General features: G+C 44.6%; 1 protein-coding gene across 3 annotated transcripts; it reads right to left on the bottom strand.

The window, feature by feature from the left end:
- Nucleotides 1–30: 30 nt before the first annotated feature.
- Nucleotides 31–3,175, bottom strand: LOC109751696 (uncharacterized). 3 transcript variants are annotated; one of them, XM_020310592.4, is made up of 6 exons: nucleotides 2,810–3,175; nucleotides 2,475–2,557; nucleotides 2,339–2,370; nucleotides 1,518–1,759; nucleotides 380–616; nucleotides 31–295 (listed from the first exon to the last, which is right to left on the bottom strand). In XM_020310592.4, the coding sequence occupies exons 2-6, from the start codon at nucleotides 2,525–2,527 to the stop codon at nucleotides 287–289; spliced, it is 573 nt and encodes a 190-aa protein (XP_020166181.1). In that variant the 5' UTR covers nucleotides 2,528–2,557; nucleotides 2,810–3,175; the 3' UTR covers nucleotides 31–286. The 3 variants fall into 3 exon arrangements, with proteins under 3 accessions (XP_020166181.1, XP_020166189.1, XP_073356619.1); XM_020310600.4 differs by having other exon boundaries at nucleotides 2,475–2,552; nucleotides 2,810–3,139; XM_073500518.1 differs by lacking the exon at nucleotides 2,810–3,175 and having other exon boundaries at nucleotides 2,339–2,557.
- Between the last annotated feature and the right edge of the window lie 14,116 nt (nucleotides 3,176–17,291).

The following is a 17,291-nucleotide window of genomic DNA, read 5'->3' as shown; positions in this document are numbered from 1 at the left end:
GATCATGGCGTCCTCGTAGGTGCAATGAACTGAGGGTGGCCACTTTGGGCATGCTATATTAACGATGCATTTGGACCGGCAGCTACAGCAGTGGAGGGGGGTTCAATTAGCAACAGTTCTACACAGGTCATCCATACAACAATTAGCGTACATCCAGATACATCCATTAAGCATTCTGATACTTTACGCATAGTTACACGTTGACAGGCGTCGAGGTGACATGCATCGATGTCGCCTGGGCTCCTGGGGAGGTCATGACTCCCAACCATCCATCTTGGTCTGAGCTCTATGATTTCTGAAGTTCATGTAAAAGGAACGATTGTGTGAGCAAGTAGTGGTGTTCTATAACAGAAGGGTGCAGACATTGCGCAGTACTCACCTGAATTGGAAGGTAGAGCTTGAACTCGGCCGGCAGCTCCTCTTCCGAGTAGAGGCGGTCGGAGAAATAGACCCTGCGGAGCCGGCAGTTTGCGTGGACTTGCACTCGCAGTGTCTCGACGTAGTTTGTGCCATAGGCTCTCTTTGTCAGGTCAGTGAGATTCAACTGGATGTTGTTCCAGCCATCATCAAGCTTCAACGGCATCGTGCAGATATATGGCTTCACCCTTGTGACGGACTGCACAAAGAGTGCATGTCACTACAAGTTAGTACACGGTGGTTGCATGAACAAAACGTACACCCGTGACCTATGCATTTCAAATTTAAATAAACTTTGCAAAAAATCAGGCCAGACTGGAAGACATAAATCTACATTGTTAAAGAAACCACATCAAACACCACACTTTCTAGCACGAATCAAGCACATCACAATGCATAATTGTCACAACCGTATCATACACAGAAGTTAAATTAACAAAACCGCATATACACACCACGTTCATGGGCAATCTGTGCCAACCCGCCCAGAAAGGGGCAATTGCAGATTAGCATTAACAGATATATAATGACATGAGGTTTATCTGAGTATGAAGCTGGCGAGTTCATGTTGGGAGCGTAAATTATCTTTTCTTGTTTCCAAGGGCAAAATTCAAATAAACTTCTGCACGGGTTGATGCCATACTGGCATTGCTCAAAGAAATAATCTAGTTTGCAAAGTTAACAGAAATAGTACTACTTCAAGGTATACACTAGAATATTGTAGGTAGCAGTTATTAATACCAATACAGTGAAAGCTCAACCAATGGATTTAACAGTAAAATGCACTTGATAACGCTTAAAGTAACAGATACAAATCAAAAGAACATGAGGAGAGGCACAGTGAAGGAACACTTTCAAATCTAATAGTAGATATATTGTAAGTAGCAGTTATTAATACTAATACAGTGAAAGCTCAACCGATGGATTTAACAGTAAAATGCATTTGATAACGATTAAATTAACAAATACAAATCAAAAGAACATGAAGAAAGGCACAGTGAAGGAACACTTTCGAATCTAATAGATAAGCAATAAGCAGTTAAGCACCGCACAGAGTTTACTTCTACAGAAACGATTATGGAACCATAGCTCTTACAGACTTGAAAATTTGATGCTCGGAATCGTCGGCGGACATTCTTGTCATCCAAAACTTGGACCTCAAATGTGAAGTATTTTTTAAGATTCTTCACAACAAGGGCAAGAAATGGAAGCTTAATTCCAAGAGTGGCAGCAGGGTCAGCTGGGCAGGTGATGTAGGTTGATTGCACATTTGTTCCAACAATTTCAAGTACATTAGACTTGATATCTTCATCCTGAGGTCTTTTAATGTGCCCATCAACAACTGCGAAGCAGACAAGGTATTAAGTAACTGAACCTGACTTTCGTGCAGAACAAGCTAAGTAACAGCCTGAAGCACATGTACACACATACTCAAAAGTGACCCCACTGTCCTGAACTGCCCGATATAAACTATTATTAGGTTATGCATAGCTACTCCCAAATCATTACCATAGTAAAATTAGGCTCAGGTCTCAAATACTCCCTCCGTTCCTAAATACTTGTCTTTCTAGGCATTTCAAATGACTATCACATACGGATGTATGTAGACATATTTTAAAGTGTAGATCCACTCATTTTACTCCGTATGTAGTCACTTGTTGAAATGCCTAGAAAGACAAGTATTTAGGAACGGAGGGAGTAGGTTCTTAGCATGCAGAGAAGCAGAAGTGCAGAACATTCCACCCTAAACACAATACAAGGTATTCATCAAAAGGGTAACAGCTTGCAGAGTTAACTATACCAGACCTGCCTTTGCTATCAGAAGCAGATAATGCTTTATGTGACCAGGGAAGAAGCATCTACAGCAGCATAGGAATAGTAGAAACTGAAATTTAGAGAACCCCAAGCATTACTGACTCACCTTCCTTGTCCCATATCTGCAACGGCTTGGTCCTGATCAAATAACACAGGGGAAAACACAAGACATGAGGTATCCAGACTAAAGGAAAGAAAACATTGTGACAGTGAGACCAATACAAGGCCACCATGCTACATACCCAAGGCTGTAGAGAATCGATAGAAACCCGGACTGGAATGTATTCTTAAACATTCTTTTTCCAAGCTTGTGAGTCCAGCTAAACTGCACAAAATAGCACAACAAATGAGCAAGCCTTTCGTGCCTGTATCATCGGTTACGGGATGAAGATGTATAACAGCTGGTGGATATCATCAGTTTTATAACAGGTTAACACATGATTTTGATTTTGTTGATCACGGGGCACTCGTCAATTTGTTGAATTAACATGGCAGACAGACAGACAGGTTAGTGTCTCACACGCATTGCCTATTTCCAATTGACCAATATAATCAACGATTGGAGACAGAGGTCTACCTGAGCGGAGGCGAGCTGGAGGCCGAGGACGGGCTGGACGGCGCCGAGACGGGGGACCGGGGTGGACGGGTCCGGCGGCGGCGAGACGGGGTGGACGGGTCCGGCAGCGGCGACCTGCTGGCGAAGGAGCTCGGCAGACGTGGCTGGCGGCAACGGTGGGCGGCAGATGACGCGGGTGGGGCGGGTGTGCGGCGGGAACGGAGGCGGAATCGGAGCGGAGGCGGGAGGTGGAAGGCTACGGCGGCGGCGGCCGGGATTGGAGACGACGAGGTGAAACCCTACCCGTTTGGCGCTTGTCGCACGGGAGGAAGAGCCGCGACGCTTCGACACAGGGAGAGAAACCGTGCGAGGAGCTGGTTGGACACTTGGACTGGGAACAGGGCCCACCGCGTCCTGGAACTTTTAGGAAGCGGCCCTTCTGATTCCCACATTCTCACAATTCTCCCCCTCTTCTCAAACATAAACACGAGTGATTTTTTTTTTTCTTGAGGGAAAGCCTTCATGGCAGCTTTATTCATTGTGTAGAATAGTCGGGGCATCTCCAACGCTGACCAGCGACCGCATCTGTCCGCAGACAGGGTGACCAGTCCGCGGATACGGATACGAGAGCGGGTGATCCAAAGCTATCCGCATACATTTCAAACCAGGTTTCAATTAACTGGACGAATTTCATCAAACATGACGCAATTCATTAAAGTTCGGATAAAAAATAGCACAAATCATCCATGTGTAGCATGTAAATAAGTCTAGTACAACAATAATTCAAATTCAACGAGATTAATCTGATGTTCAACAAGTCATGTTGTCCCACACATACGGCCTCTTGAACTTCATCCAACGGTGTGTGCGTGAATGGTCCGCCCTCTGCCTTGTGGTACATCACGGCATCGTGTACATACTACACAATAGAGCAACATTGAGTGAATGAATGAGTCAATCAATCAACAAGTTGAGCAAGAAGAAGCAAAACATACGATCTCAATGGTTGCCACGTGCAATGGCCACATTGCCTCCAACCAATAAACCGTGCCACAAAGCTTCGTGACGGAGTTCTAGATGCTGTACCATCGATATACTAACGAGTTCACATTGCATTCATGGATGATGTCCGTGTCGTAGGGCGTAATGTGCTTTCGCACATGAAATGAACCATGTACGTGCTGCCAAACGAGCCACCTTCTGCTCCTGCCTATGAAGTCCGTAGATACGGCCAATCACGCATCGCGCAACAACTCATCCTTTATGGTCGAGTACCCCGACCATCCTTCTTTCTCTAAAAAACGGCATGAAGTTCGAAAATAAGCTCAATGACATTTGACCAAACATCTGACGGGCATGGTGTCCACCATGGATGTCGTCGACAGGGAGGCGGAGGGTACGTGGCTTCGGATGGATCCTGGTTGGACGATGCCGTAGTACAAGGCGAGCAGGCGCGTGGGTGGTGGTTGCGGACGTTTGACAATGCCTGGGTGGCGACCGGAGAGGTTCAGCGGCGGTGTCAGAGGAGGAGGGCGCGGATGCAAAGAAAGGATAGCAGGGACAGAGTGGAAGAGAATGGGACCGGGAGAGGGATTTCAGTGGGCCGGGGTTGCCAGAGTCATATGTGGCGGCGGTCCGGACTCCCGCAAAGCCCCCCGCCCCCCCGGTTTGCTTCCAATTTGCAGGAAAAAGCATGTCTGGACCAGTCGGAGAACCGATAAAGGTCTGTATTGGATGACAAAACACGTCCACACCGCGTGGTCCGGACGGTTGCGAGCAGTTGAAGGTCCGCATTGAAGATGCCCTTACATCATCAACAAATTGCGTAAAAATAAAATTTGAAGGGTCTTGGTGACAAACTGTAGCATCTCCCACACTATCGGGCTAAAATATGTGCAACCTTGTTTGCTTTCCTGGCAGACCTGGTAGCCGGTGTAAGTGCATCTAGTGCCACTCCTAGTTGGTTTTGGAGTATTGACGACAAACTTGGTTGAGGGACTAATGTGTTTGTGAGAATTGCAGGATAACACAGGTAGTAGTCCCTCATTGATTCGGTTTACCTACCAGAGATGACCCCTAAAAATGTGTGAAGACATTGAAGACAATGGTGGTCTGTGAAGATATTCACAACGAAGATTATGACTCGAGAAGACATTCACGTGAAGACTATGGAGTGCGAAGACATAGTTGTTTCGTAGTTCCTTTTCTTCTTTGTTGAGTCATAGGAACCACCACACTGTTAAGTGGGATCCAAGTGAACAAAGTCAGAGTGGCTAAAGTGATGCTCAACCAAATCCTATGTCTTCGAGCGAAGACAATGAGAGCAAATCTTATCCAGAGTTGGATGAGTCAGCTTTCCTTGTAGCCCAAGTCAAGCTGCCGCGTGTGTTTGAAATCTGACCGTTGGACACGTGTCAGTTCCTTAGTGACCCAGGGTCATTTTGGACAAATCAGGTCGGGTTGCCTTCTGGCTATAAATAGCCCACCCCTACACCATAAATTGGTGGCTGCTTAGAGTTAGTGCACGGCTTTTGTCGTTTGAGAGCAACCCACCTCTGAAGCATTTGAGAGAGAGATCCTTGCGAGGACAAAGCCCAAAACACCCAGAGCCAAAGAGTGTTAGGCATCACTGAAGTCTTTCTGTCCGCGTGATCTGAAGACTTGTTACACTTGAGGACTGTGAATCCTCCAGCCGGTTAGGCGTCGCGTTCTGAGCATCCAAGAGTCATTGTGGATCGTCGGTGAACGAAGTCTGTGAAGGTTTGGAAGTCTACCTGGAAGACTTACCAGAGTGATTGGGCGAGGACTAAGTGTCCTTAGCTCAAGGGTAATAAGGTGAAGACGCGGTCTTCTGAGTTAAATCTCAGCCTCCCTAACCAGACGTACAGTTGCCACAGCAACTGGAACTGGTCCAACAAATCCCTGTCCTCACCAAGCAACTAGTTCTATCACTTACTTCGCTTTACTTACAGTTTGTCTTCGTGAAGTCTTTGCATGCTTGCTTGATCTGATTGACTTCACTGTGTGACGACTATTGTTGTTTGGCTTCATACTATCTTCCATCCTGATCTATACTACCTAGCTGCTAATAGTCTTCGTGCTTTCACTTTATTGCTTCCTTGACTATGGCTTGTCTAGTGTAGTCTACCTTCCGCTGCATATCAATAGGCTCATATCCAATATTTGTCTTGAAAGCCCCTGTGTTCTGAAGACTTTCATCAAAATCGCCTATTCACCCCCCTCTAGTCGATAACTAGCACTTTCAGCCGGCGTTTTCTGTTCTACGACAAAGATTTTTTGGCTGATGCTTTTCCAAGCCCTTGATATTTTCTTGGCGAAAAGGAAAATCATTCATTAAAGGATTGTCATTATAGTCTAATACTAATTGGCACAGCTGACCAATCTCATCTGGACTGTGCTTTTTCAAGCCCTTAATTTTCAACAAGGTTGCTCGGGTAAGATGGAGGTCCAAAGGCGACAATGAGCTCAAGTCACGACGCACCACCACGATGCAGAATTTTTCAAGTGCTTAGTTGTAATTTCATATTCTTGTAAGGGTTAGTCTTATTTAATATATAGCCTTGGGCTTTTTTTGCAAAAAATAGAGATGATAGTTGCTTTGATTGTTTTCTTTGTGTATTAATGAATGCAAATCTATGGAACATGAGGCCAATGCACCCGAATTGCAAAAAATATTACAATAAATAAAAAAGAGTCAAAATGTTTTTGAAACCTTTTTATAACCAACATGACCTAGCGTTACTCCTATGAGAAGTTTCGTGGAGAAATGACTCTCTGTAGTATCCTCGGAAAAAAATGCAAGTCCAGAAAATGTGAATAGTACTCCCTCCGATCCATAAACTAAAACCACACACTTATTATGGATAGGAGGGAGTAACTTTTATGTAGTACTGATTTTGTTTTTTATCGCCCAAAATACCATGAAGTCATTTCTTCGTGAAAAATTTCACAAGAATATTATGCTAAGTCATGTTCGTTACAAAAAGTTTCATACCTTTTTTTTACTCTTTTTGATATATTTTTAAAAAAATCTATTTCGGGTGCATTGGGACGCGAGACCCATTGGATGTTTCCGATGTATTATTCACTAAAATGCAGGGGCTTAGATGAGTGAGAAAAACATTGAACGGAAGCGATTTGAAAAAAAAGACCAGATAGGGTTGGGATTGAAAAATCATGGAGAACGAGGAGAAGCGGGGCTAGCGGTTTTGACGAGCAAGTGAAGAAATTCTTTGTTGTTCGGAATTCGGACAAAGGAGTATGTATAACACAGTAGGAGGGTGATTTAAAAGGTTCCGGTTGAGGTTTGTAGTGTGTGTCTACAATCCGAGTTAGCACGTCATGGTGATAAGTTTTTGCAATGCAAAGTGACCACTCCTGCCAAGTTTAGGGTGTCGACTTAACTATTTGCAAGTTGATGAACCAAAATGTTTCACTTATACAACTCAAAGAAATGTTTCACTTCATCAAATAGGGAGGTCGTTGGCTTTTGATATCTATTTTGGGTAACCTATTTTTTTACACGTTTCCTTGTTGAGATTAATGGGAAATGTAAAAGAGTGGAAATTTTGTAAGCCTCATGCCAAGATGTGTGCTTCTAGAAACAAGAAAAGAAAAGTATGCTTGAGATGAAGAAGGGTGAAAGTGCCTTGCTGCAACCTGCAAGTTCGCTGATCTTCCGAGCATGCATGCATGCATGCATGCATGCAGCCTGTTCCTAGTCAAAGAGCCAGCCCATCTGTTTGGCATTCCTATCGAAACACAAACCGGGTGAGAAACTTGGCAATGACGATGCCTACATAAATCACTACCGAACGCGTAACGCCTTTCTCAATCGTCTTGGTAGAGAACGATGTAATGGATATATGTTCCATATTATATCACACACTGCAACAATTCAATGAGATATTTGAGATAAACTAACCACTTAGATGACGAGTCGCTGCCGTGATGGGGCAGAGGGAGGTGCAGGAGATGAACTTGGTGGACAGGCTGATTGCTTGTATGGAGGCTCATGATTGATTGAATCCGCGTGCTTGTGACATCCACACAAGTGTGAGGAAATAGATGTGTTTTTGGGAGAGATGAACCTTGGACATACACCTCTTCATACCATTTTAGCATGCATAAAACCTCAATGTCATCAGTAAAGAGATCACTGGAAGTCCGTTTTAATTTGCTAACCTCTTGTTACAATTACAACTAACATGTTGTCCGCACACACTCTAAACAAGAGTGCAAGGGTGGAAATTTGGGGAGTACGAAGAAAGCGGGGCCAGGGATTTTTGCTATCAAATGTAGAATTTTTGTTGCTAGCGATTGGACAAAAGGAATATGTATAACACGCTACAGGAATGATTGAAAAGGTCGATTTCATTTTTGCAAATCTGCATTGCTGATTGAGGCGTGGCGTGTGCCTATAGCGTGAGTCAGCAGTAATGGTGACATGTGTTGGACTCCCTGATTTTGGACAAAGTGACCACCTATGCCAAACTTTAGGGTGTCAATTTCAATACAAAGTAACAGACTAAAACTAGCCACAGTGGGAGTAACTTCAGTAGTAACATCGAGTCCAACTCAGCAAATTTGCTTATGTGGCAATGAGTTAATGAGGAGAGAGGTAGTTTGAGTAACTTAGACTAGCCACAATGGAAGTAACTTCAGCAGTAACATTGAGTCCAACTCAGCAAATTTGCTTATGTGGCAATGAGTTAATGAGGAGAGAGGTAGTTTGAGTAACTTAGGCTGGCCATAGTGGGGGTAACATAAGTAGTAACATGCACTTGGGACTCACAAACATGCTTATGTGGCAATCAATTAAAGAAGAGAGAGATGATTATAGTATTCCCCCCATTCCCTTATACAAGGCCACAAACTCATATTACAGGTATCAAGATAAAATTTAATGACTCATTTGCAAGTCAACTTTTCTTTTCGTTAACTGGGATCATTAATACACCACAAGCATGCAACGAATGAATGGGAAGGAAGTGACCGAGTATCATTATGACTACATGCATGTAATTATTAAAAAGTTGCTACTACGAGGAAACATCATTAATTTTTGCCTCGATTACTGTTGGTGGCCTTGTATTGATGCAAAATGTATTTTTGATAGTGGCCTTGTATAAAGGAATGGAGGGAGTAACATAAGTAGATACCGTAACATAATAAATGTTATGCTACTATGTGTCATGCATGGCAATAAATGAGACCACCTATGATACTAACTAAATGTTACTATGCACTATGGATGTAGTATCATACACTAGTATCATATGCATGATACTAGTATATGATACTCCCCACTATGACCAACCTTAGCTACTAGTTACTGTAACATCACATGTCCCAATGCAATATGAGTCTACAACCTAATAAATGAAGCTTTGCATGACACCACACTTATATTACTACCCACTATAAAGGTAGTAACATGGTCTAGGGATATGTGTATGTTACTCTCCATTGTTGCTAGTCTAAAATGTTGCTGCCTATAAAATATAACAACGGACACTTGTGGACAAGCGGACCACTCCCCCACCTCTCTCTCTTGCGCCGCTCCCGCGGGTGGCTCGGGAGAGAAAACCCTAGCCGCCGCCGGGCACTCCCCCTACACAGCTGCTCCCCTTGCTGCCGTCGGTGTGCGCCGCTGGGCAAAGCCCGTGCAGCATCGGCGGCGGCGGGGCAGTTGGTCCTTTCTACGATCTCGAGTGGGTGCGGGCCAACTCGATCTGGCGGAGGCAGGTGGTCGGCATGGAGGTTTGTTTGAGATGTGCAGAGGTCGGCGCGCGGAACTGGGGCCAGCGCGGGCGCAGAGAAGTGGCCGGAGGTTGACCTCAATCTGTCGGCAGAGGAGCGGTTGGACGCGGGGCGCGGGTGAGGTGCAGCAAGGGAGGTCGCTTCCCTATGGCTTGGGGCTGTCAGCTTATATTAGTGCACCAACGCCGGCCAGCGTGGAGGTGTTGGGGAACGCAGTATTTCAAAAATTTTACCTATGATCACGCAAGATCTATCTATGTGATGCATAGCAACGAGCGGGAGAGTGTGTCCACGTACCCTCGTAGACCGAAAGCGGAAGCGTTTAGTAACGCGGTTGATGTAGTCAAACGTCTTCGCGATCCAACCGATCAAGTACCGAACGCACGACACCTCCGTGATCTGCACACGTTCAGCTCGGTGACGTCCCTCGAACTCTTGATCCAGCTGAGGCCGAGGGAGAGTTCCGTCAGCACGACGGCGTGGTGACGGTGTTGATGAAGTTACCGACGCAGGGCTTCGCCTAAGCACTACAACGATATGACCGAGGTGGAAATCTGTGGAGGGGGGCACCGCACACGGCTAAGATCAACTTTGATGTGTTCTAGGGTGCCCCCCTCCCCACATATATAAAGGAGGGAGGGGGAGGCCGGCCGGCCCTCATAGGCGCGCCAAGGGGGGAGGAATCCTCCTCCTAGTAGGAGTAGGACTCCCCCCTTTCCTAGTCCTACTAGGAGAAGAAGGAAGGAGGGGGAAAGAGAAGGAAGGAGGGGGCGTCGCCCCTCCCCCTAGTCCAATTCGGACTAGGCCCATGGGGGGGGGCGCGGCCAGCCCTTGTCAGCCCCTCTCTCTATCCCCTAGGCCCAATAAGGCCCATTACTTCTCTGGTGGTTCCGATAACCCTTCCGGCACTCCGATATTTATCCGGTGACCCCCGGAACTCATCCGATGTCCGAATAATATCGTCCAATATATCATTCTTTATGTCTCGACCATTTCGAGACTCCCCGTCATATCCGTGATCACATCCGGGACTCTGAACTACCTTCGGTACATCAAAACACATAAACTCATAATATCGATCGTCATCGAACGTTAAGCGTGCGGACCCTACGGGTTCGAGAACTATGTAGACATGACCGAGACTCATCTCCGGTCAGTAACCAATAGCGGAACCTAGATGCTCATATTGGCTCCCACATATTCTACGAAGATCTTTATCGGTCAAACCGCATAACAACATACGTTGTTCCCTTTGTCATCGGTATGTTACTTGCCCGAGATTCGATCGTCGGTATCTCAATACCTAGTTCAATCTTGTTATCGGCGAGTCTCTTTACTCGTTCCGTAATGCATCATCCCATAACTAACTCATTAGTCACATTGCTTGCAAGGCTTATAGTGATGTGCATTACCGAGAGGGCCCAGAGATACCTCTCCGACAATCGGAGTGACAAATCCTAATCTCGATCTATGCCAACTCAACAAACACCATCGGAGACACCTGTAGAGCATCTTTATAGTCACCCAGTTACGTTGTGACGTTTGATAGCACACTAAGTGTTCTTCCGGTATTCGGGAGTTGCATAATCTCATAGTCATAGGAACATGTATAAGTCATGAAGAAAGCAATAACAACAAACTAAACGATCATCGTGTTAAGCTAACGGATGGGTCTTGTCAATCACATCATTCTCTAATGATGTGATCACGTTCATCAAATGACAACTCATGTCTATGGCTAGGAAACTTAACCGTCTTTGATGAACGAGCTAGCCAAGTAGAGGCATACTAGTGACACTCTGTTTGTCTATGTATTCACACATGTACTAAGTTTCCGGTTAATACAATTCTAGCATGAATAATAAAAATTTATCATGATATAAGGAAATATAAATAATAACTTTATTATTACCTCTAGGGCAAATTTCCTTCAATCTCCCACTTGCACTAGAGTCAATAATCTAGATTACACAGTAATGATTCTAACACCCATGAAGTCTTGGTGCTGATCATGTTTTGCTCGTGAGAGAGGCTTAGTCAATGGGTCTGTAACATTCAAATCCGTATGTATCTTGCAAATCTCTATGTCTCCCTCCTTGACTTGATTGCGGATGGAATTGAAGCGTCTCTTGATGTGCTTGGTTCTCTTGTGAAATCTGGATTCCTTTGCCAAGGCAATTGCACCAGTATTGTCACAAAAGATTTTCATTGGACCCGATGCACTAGGTATGACACCTAGATCGGATATGAACTCCTTCATCCAGACTCCTTCATTTGCTGCTTCCGAAGCAGCTATGTACTCCGCTTCACACGTAGATCCCGCCATGACGCTTTGCTTAGAACTGCACCAACTGACAGCTCCACCGTTCAATATAAATTTGTATCCGGTTTATGACTTAGAGTCATCCGGGTCAGTGTCAAAGCTTGCATCAACGTAACCATTTACGACCAGCTCTTTGTCACCTCCATAAACGAGAAACATATCCTTAGTCCTTTTTAGGTATTTCAGGATGTTCTTGACCGCTGTCCAGTGATCCACTCCTGGATTACTTTGGTACCTCCCTGCTAAACTAATAGCAAGGCACACATCAGGTCTGGTACACAACATTGAATACATGATAGAACCTATGGCTGAAGCATAGGGAATGACTTTCATTTTCTCTCTATCTTCTGCAGTGGTCGGGCATTGAGTCTGACTCAACTTCACACCTTGTAACACAGGCAAGAACCCTTTCTTTGCTTGATCCATTTTGAACTTCTTCAAAACTTTATCAAGGTATTACACTACTGCAGGAGACTGCTAACGCGACACTACGATCAGAGACCCTTTGCCGAAACTGTGTGCGATGCAATAATCGCAAACGGTGGTGTAAAAAAATCGTCAGAAAAGGTGCAAAACGTTTGTGATGATGGATCCATCAAACACGGTTAAGATTTTAGTTGCATGTGCGATGCAGGGCATACGGTTAATCCATTCAAACTGTCTGCGATGAGGCAGAACAACAGAAACGGGCAGCCATAACAATGTGTGTGCGATGCAGGACACACGGTTAATCCACTCGAACTGTTTGCCACGAGGTAGAACAACGGAAACGGGCAGCCATATCAACGTGTGTGCGATATATGGCATACGGTTAACTCGGACGAACTGTTTTCGATTAGGGAACACAACAGAAACGGTTCAACTTAACAAGATGTGTGTGATATGCAGCATACAGTTCACATGGATGAACTGTTTGCGACGAGCCAAAAGAACACAAACGAGTCGTGTAAACAAGATGTGTGTGATACGTGGCAAACAGCTAACTCGGATGAACTGTTTGCGATGAGAAATTACAACACAGACGGTCAATACAGTTACTTCATGTGTGATTCTGTGTGTATAAAAAACTTTGAAAAATGCAAACTAGTTGCTTGCGGTGGCTAGGAGTGTCACACACGATGCGTCTACGAGTACTCGTGTGTGATGATTAGTATGTTACACACACGTTTCCTTATGTGAACACGTGCGTGAATTTGCAATATGGAAGTTAATATGCAAATGCCTTCTGGACATCGGGCACACGCTTAAACTCAATGAACTGTGTACGATACTAATACTTTCCATGAAAATTTATGAACTTGGGTAACAACATTTGAGTAACATATATATAGTGGTTACACTATTCGACAAAAGGAGGATCTTCGTAACACGGTTTGGACAACCATATGGTCCATATCTACATACTTAACATAGTAACAACTATCACATTTTAAGAGGCTAAGGGCCAACAACCATATGGTCCATATCTACATACTTAACATATATAGTAACAGCTAGCACATTTTAAGAGGCCGAGGGCCAACAACCACAACTATCCACTTGAAGCAGCTTGATCACGGCGACTCGGCATCTCGTCAATGAAAAGGAAGAGCCCTCCTGTGCCTTGGTAGAGCAGGAGTAGAATAGTGTCTCCAATTTTCCAATATGGATGCATTGCCACGAGAATCGAGAACTTGTTAATTTGAATGGTTCCATTTTTGCGGGAAATGCAGTACCTTGCAATCACTTTGGCGTTATTAGCAGGCACAAGTGTAATTCGACCACGCCAGGAAATTGACCCAGGAACAGCTATAGGGGGCAATTTCTGTTGACATGTAGAATAAAAAACAATTGTAACATATCGTTGAAGATATATATAGTTTATGAGCATCAACATTAAAATAAGACTTTTTACCAGCGCTTTGTGCACACAATTGGTCTTGTTCAGTGTGTGCACAATATGTCTAATTAATCCCATCCAAAATTCAGCGTTCATACGCTGTGCTATCTCTGTCAGATTATCAACAAAGTTTATGACATGCTTCAAGTCCTTCCTGTGAAATTTGGTACGCTTAGTAACATACAGATCGTTCACTATGCATCCAACATATCCTGCTTAAAAGGTGGAAAGGTATTATTTATTCAGAACATGGCAGAAGAATATATAGTGCGCATAAATTGGTAAACCGAATTTGTTACTGCCTAGGAACGGAGTCAGAATATGATATCACAATTGGTTGCTTAAATAGTGATCAATTGATTGCTTAAATAGTAATATGACAGCATGGAGAAAGTTGAAAGGACGCTAAACTCGATCAGACTTTGATCGGCTGATGACGTTGGGGAAGTAAACATCCATGTTAATTAGACCAGGCTATGGTGCACGCACTAGAATTTTATTGCCAGCTTTCAGTTCATAACACTTAGACATTTTTCTCCAAAGGTCCGCATTAAAATAGGAGTGACCATCTTTATCAAGTTTTATGCTAACCGTCATTGTAAATCCATGTTGCGTTGTCAATATGACATCCTGGGAGTCATCAACAAAGTAAAGCCCAAGATTTTCTTCTACTCCTGTTCTTGCAAAGCAAGGGATGTACTGCTTGAAATGAAAATTAAGATCGTAAATTAGATATATTGAAATAACCGAGCAAGATGCAAATATGGGAGTAACTGATAGAACATATCCATATATAGATGCAAGCAAAGTACAAAAATATAGAATTAAAAATAGATAATGTCATGGAATTGTCACGGCAGATGTCCTAGCAAATGGACTTAGTCGTGGAGCCATCGCAACTAGGAAGCAAGAAGGGGTTAATCAGGACAAAGGACACGGGGTTTATACTGGTTCGGCCCCTTACGGTGAAGGTTAAAGCCTACGATCCAGTTTTGAGTGGGATTGCTTATGTCTCGATAACTAGGAGCGAATCCGCTTGACCTAGCTCTCGATTTGATGTTACTTGCCCTGAACCGCCGCCGGGTCGTCCCTTTATATACAGAGGTCGATGCCCATCGGCTCATAGAGTCCCGGCCAGCTCATAAACAGTGCCCGACTCGGTTTCTCTCTATTCCTGCCTTATAATACAAGTTACACACATATGGTGGTTTGTCTCTACGGGCCTTAAGTCGCCCTTTGGGCCTTGGGCCCTTAACTAACCCGCCATCTCCAAGAGTCGTCTTGGGCTTCATGAGTCGTCACAGGTATAACCCGGCCCCTCCTGGGCGGGTCATACTAATAGTTATATCCCCAACATTAGGCCCCAGATTGATTTGAACTGGTTCATGTCAATCTTCAACACTTAGAAAAAAGTTTCCGCCCTTTATTGCACGGCAATTTGTAACCCGCCATGATGTCATCTTCTGGATTTGCAATAACCCGCCATGACGTCATCTGTCATTAATTCATATTTTATCCAATATATCCCAACAGGTCCTTATCTTTAATAACCATCCCGAGAATCGAGGCGTCCTGACAAGCTGGATACCCATATTTTTCGGCCTCCTCATTTTTCACGCCCACTTTATCAGTCTTTCCCTTATAAATAGGCACGACTGGTCTTTCTTCATTCTCCCCCTTTCCATCGTCTTCTTCCTCTCGCGACCCTACTGCTGCTCGAGCTCCGCCGGCGCCGCAGCGCACTTCGTCTTCCTCGACCCTGGCCGCTGCATCGACCTGAGCTTGTCCAGTGAACGGCAGCGACCCTCCGCAGCAGATTTGTGTCTGTAAGTCTTTGCTTTTCCGCACCCTAGATCCACATTAGGGTTGGCGAGTTCTTCTGTGTTCTTCGCTGTTCATCACGGATTCTTCGTAGTTTCTCCACCGTAGCCTCTTTTGATCTAAAAGAGGTATGAAATTCATGCGGTAGCTGTTTCGCATCCATTTCAGATGCTAGTAGATCCCCTTTTTCTTATACAAAGGCCTCTTTAGAACTGATGAACTCCTCTGTACTTCATATTTAGGTCCAGAATATTTTCCTTTCTGAGCAACCGTTTGATCCAAAATAATGATTGCGATCTGTGAAACTTGTTTTTATGACACTTAGCCAAATATCTGTGTTTTTTGATAGATCCATCTAGCCCTGGCAGCTCTAATCACTGACTTAAATTGCAATGCTCAATAGATAACATCCACCACACATGGCGGCTTAAGTAACTTGACTGCTCATGGTGGTTTAAACAACCTAACATAATTAGTCATATACCATTAGGCCCCTTCATAAGCCGCCATCTTGAGTACGCACTATAATATTTGTCTTCTCCGGCTTAAATTTGAACCGGTAATTTTACTCTTTTGCTAGGCTTCTGTCTTCATAATGCTGCCTAAAACACCTGTTACATTCAATTGGGTCAAGTCCATCGTCACAGATAGCACACTTGACAATTTTGTGAAGACTGGCTATCTGCCAAAGAAGGAAATCATGTCCTACCGTGCGCCTGATCCAACCGAGGAAAAGCCTCAACCCAAAGAGGGGGAAGTCATTGTCTTCAATGACCACATGAACCGGGGTTTTCCCCCACCCGGCTCAAAGTTTTTCAGAGACGTTCTTCACTTTTTTGACCTCCGTCCTCAAGACACCGGACCCAACTCTGTGTCTAATATTTGCAACTTTCAAGTGTTCTGTGAGGTGTATCTTGGGGAAGAACCCAGCTTGCTACTCTTCAGAGAGTTGTTTTACCTAAACCGCCAGAATGAACGTGCCAACGGGCCCAGCTTGGAACTTGGTGGGGTCTCAATCCAACGAGGGAGAGATGCCATTTTCCCTTATGCCAATCCACTGAGTCACCCCAAAGACTGGAACCAAACATGGTTCTACTGCCAAGATACTTCTCCGGCTAACGAGAACCCTTTGCCCAGTTTTCGCGCCTCGCGCCTCGCGCCTCGCGCCTCGAGTCTACTCATCCTTTGCTAGACAAGCTATCTGTTGTTGATCGCCAGAAACTTGCCCCCACCATGACCAAAGTCATGGCTCTTTTGGGGAATGGTTTGAGTGGTATCGATTTGGTCCGGGTCTGGGTTGCTTGGCGGATCATTCCATTAAGCCGCTGTTCCGGTTTGATGTGCACCTATACAGGCGAGAAAGATGATTCTCTGCGGCACAGTTCTGTCGATTTACCTGAAGATGTCATTGATGATACAACAAAGTCGCTCTTGAACGAGAGCCTAGCAGATTGTGGCAAGTTTTGCTTAAGTCCTTTCTGCAAAGCTAACCCGGCTCCAGCGGTAAACCGCCAAACTTGAGTATTCTTACTTTCGCCCTTAAGATTTTGTCTTTTACTCAGATTCTTGCTGTTTTTCACAGGCTAATGATCAATTTTGGAAAGCAAAGTACGACCATGAAGCTGCAAAGAAAGCCAGGAAAGCCAAGAAAGCCGCTGCCAAGAAGAAAGGGAACAAGACCAGCGCCTCGGATTTGC

Source organism: Aegilops tauschii, chromosome 5 (assembly GCF_002575655.3).
Source record: "Aegilops tauschii subsp. strangulata cultivar AL8/78 chromosome 5, Aet v6.0, whole genome shotgun sequence".
NCBI lineage: Eukaryota > Viridiplantae > Streptophyta > Magnoliopsida > Poales > Poaceae > Aegilops > Aegilops tauschii.
This window is presented reverse-complemented; position numbering and strand designations above follow the sequence as displayed.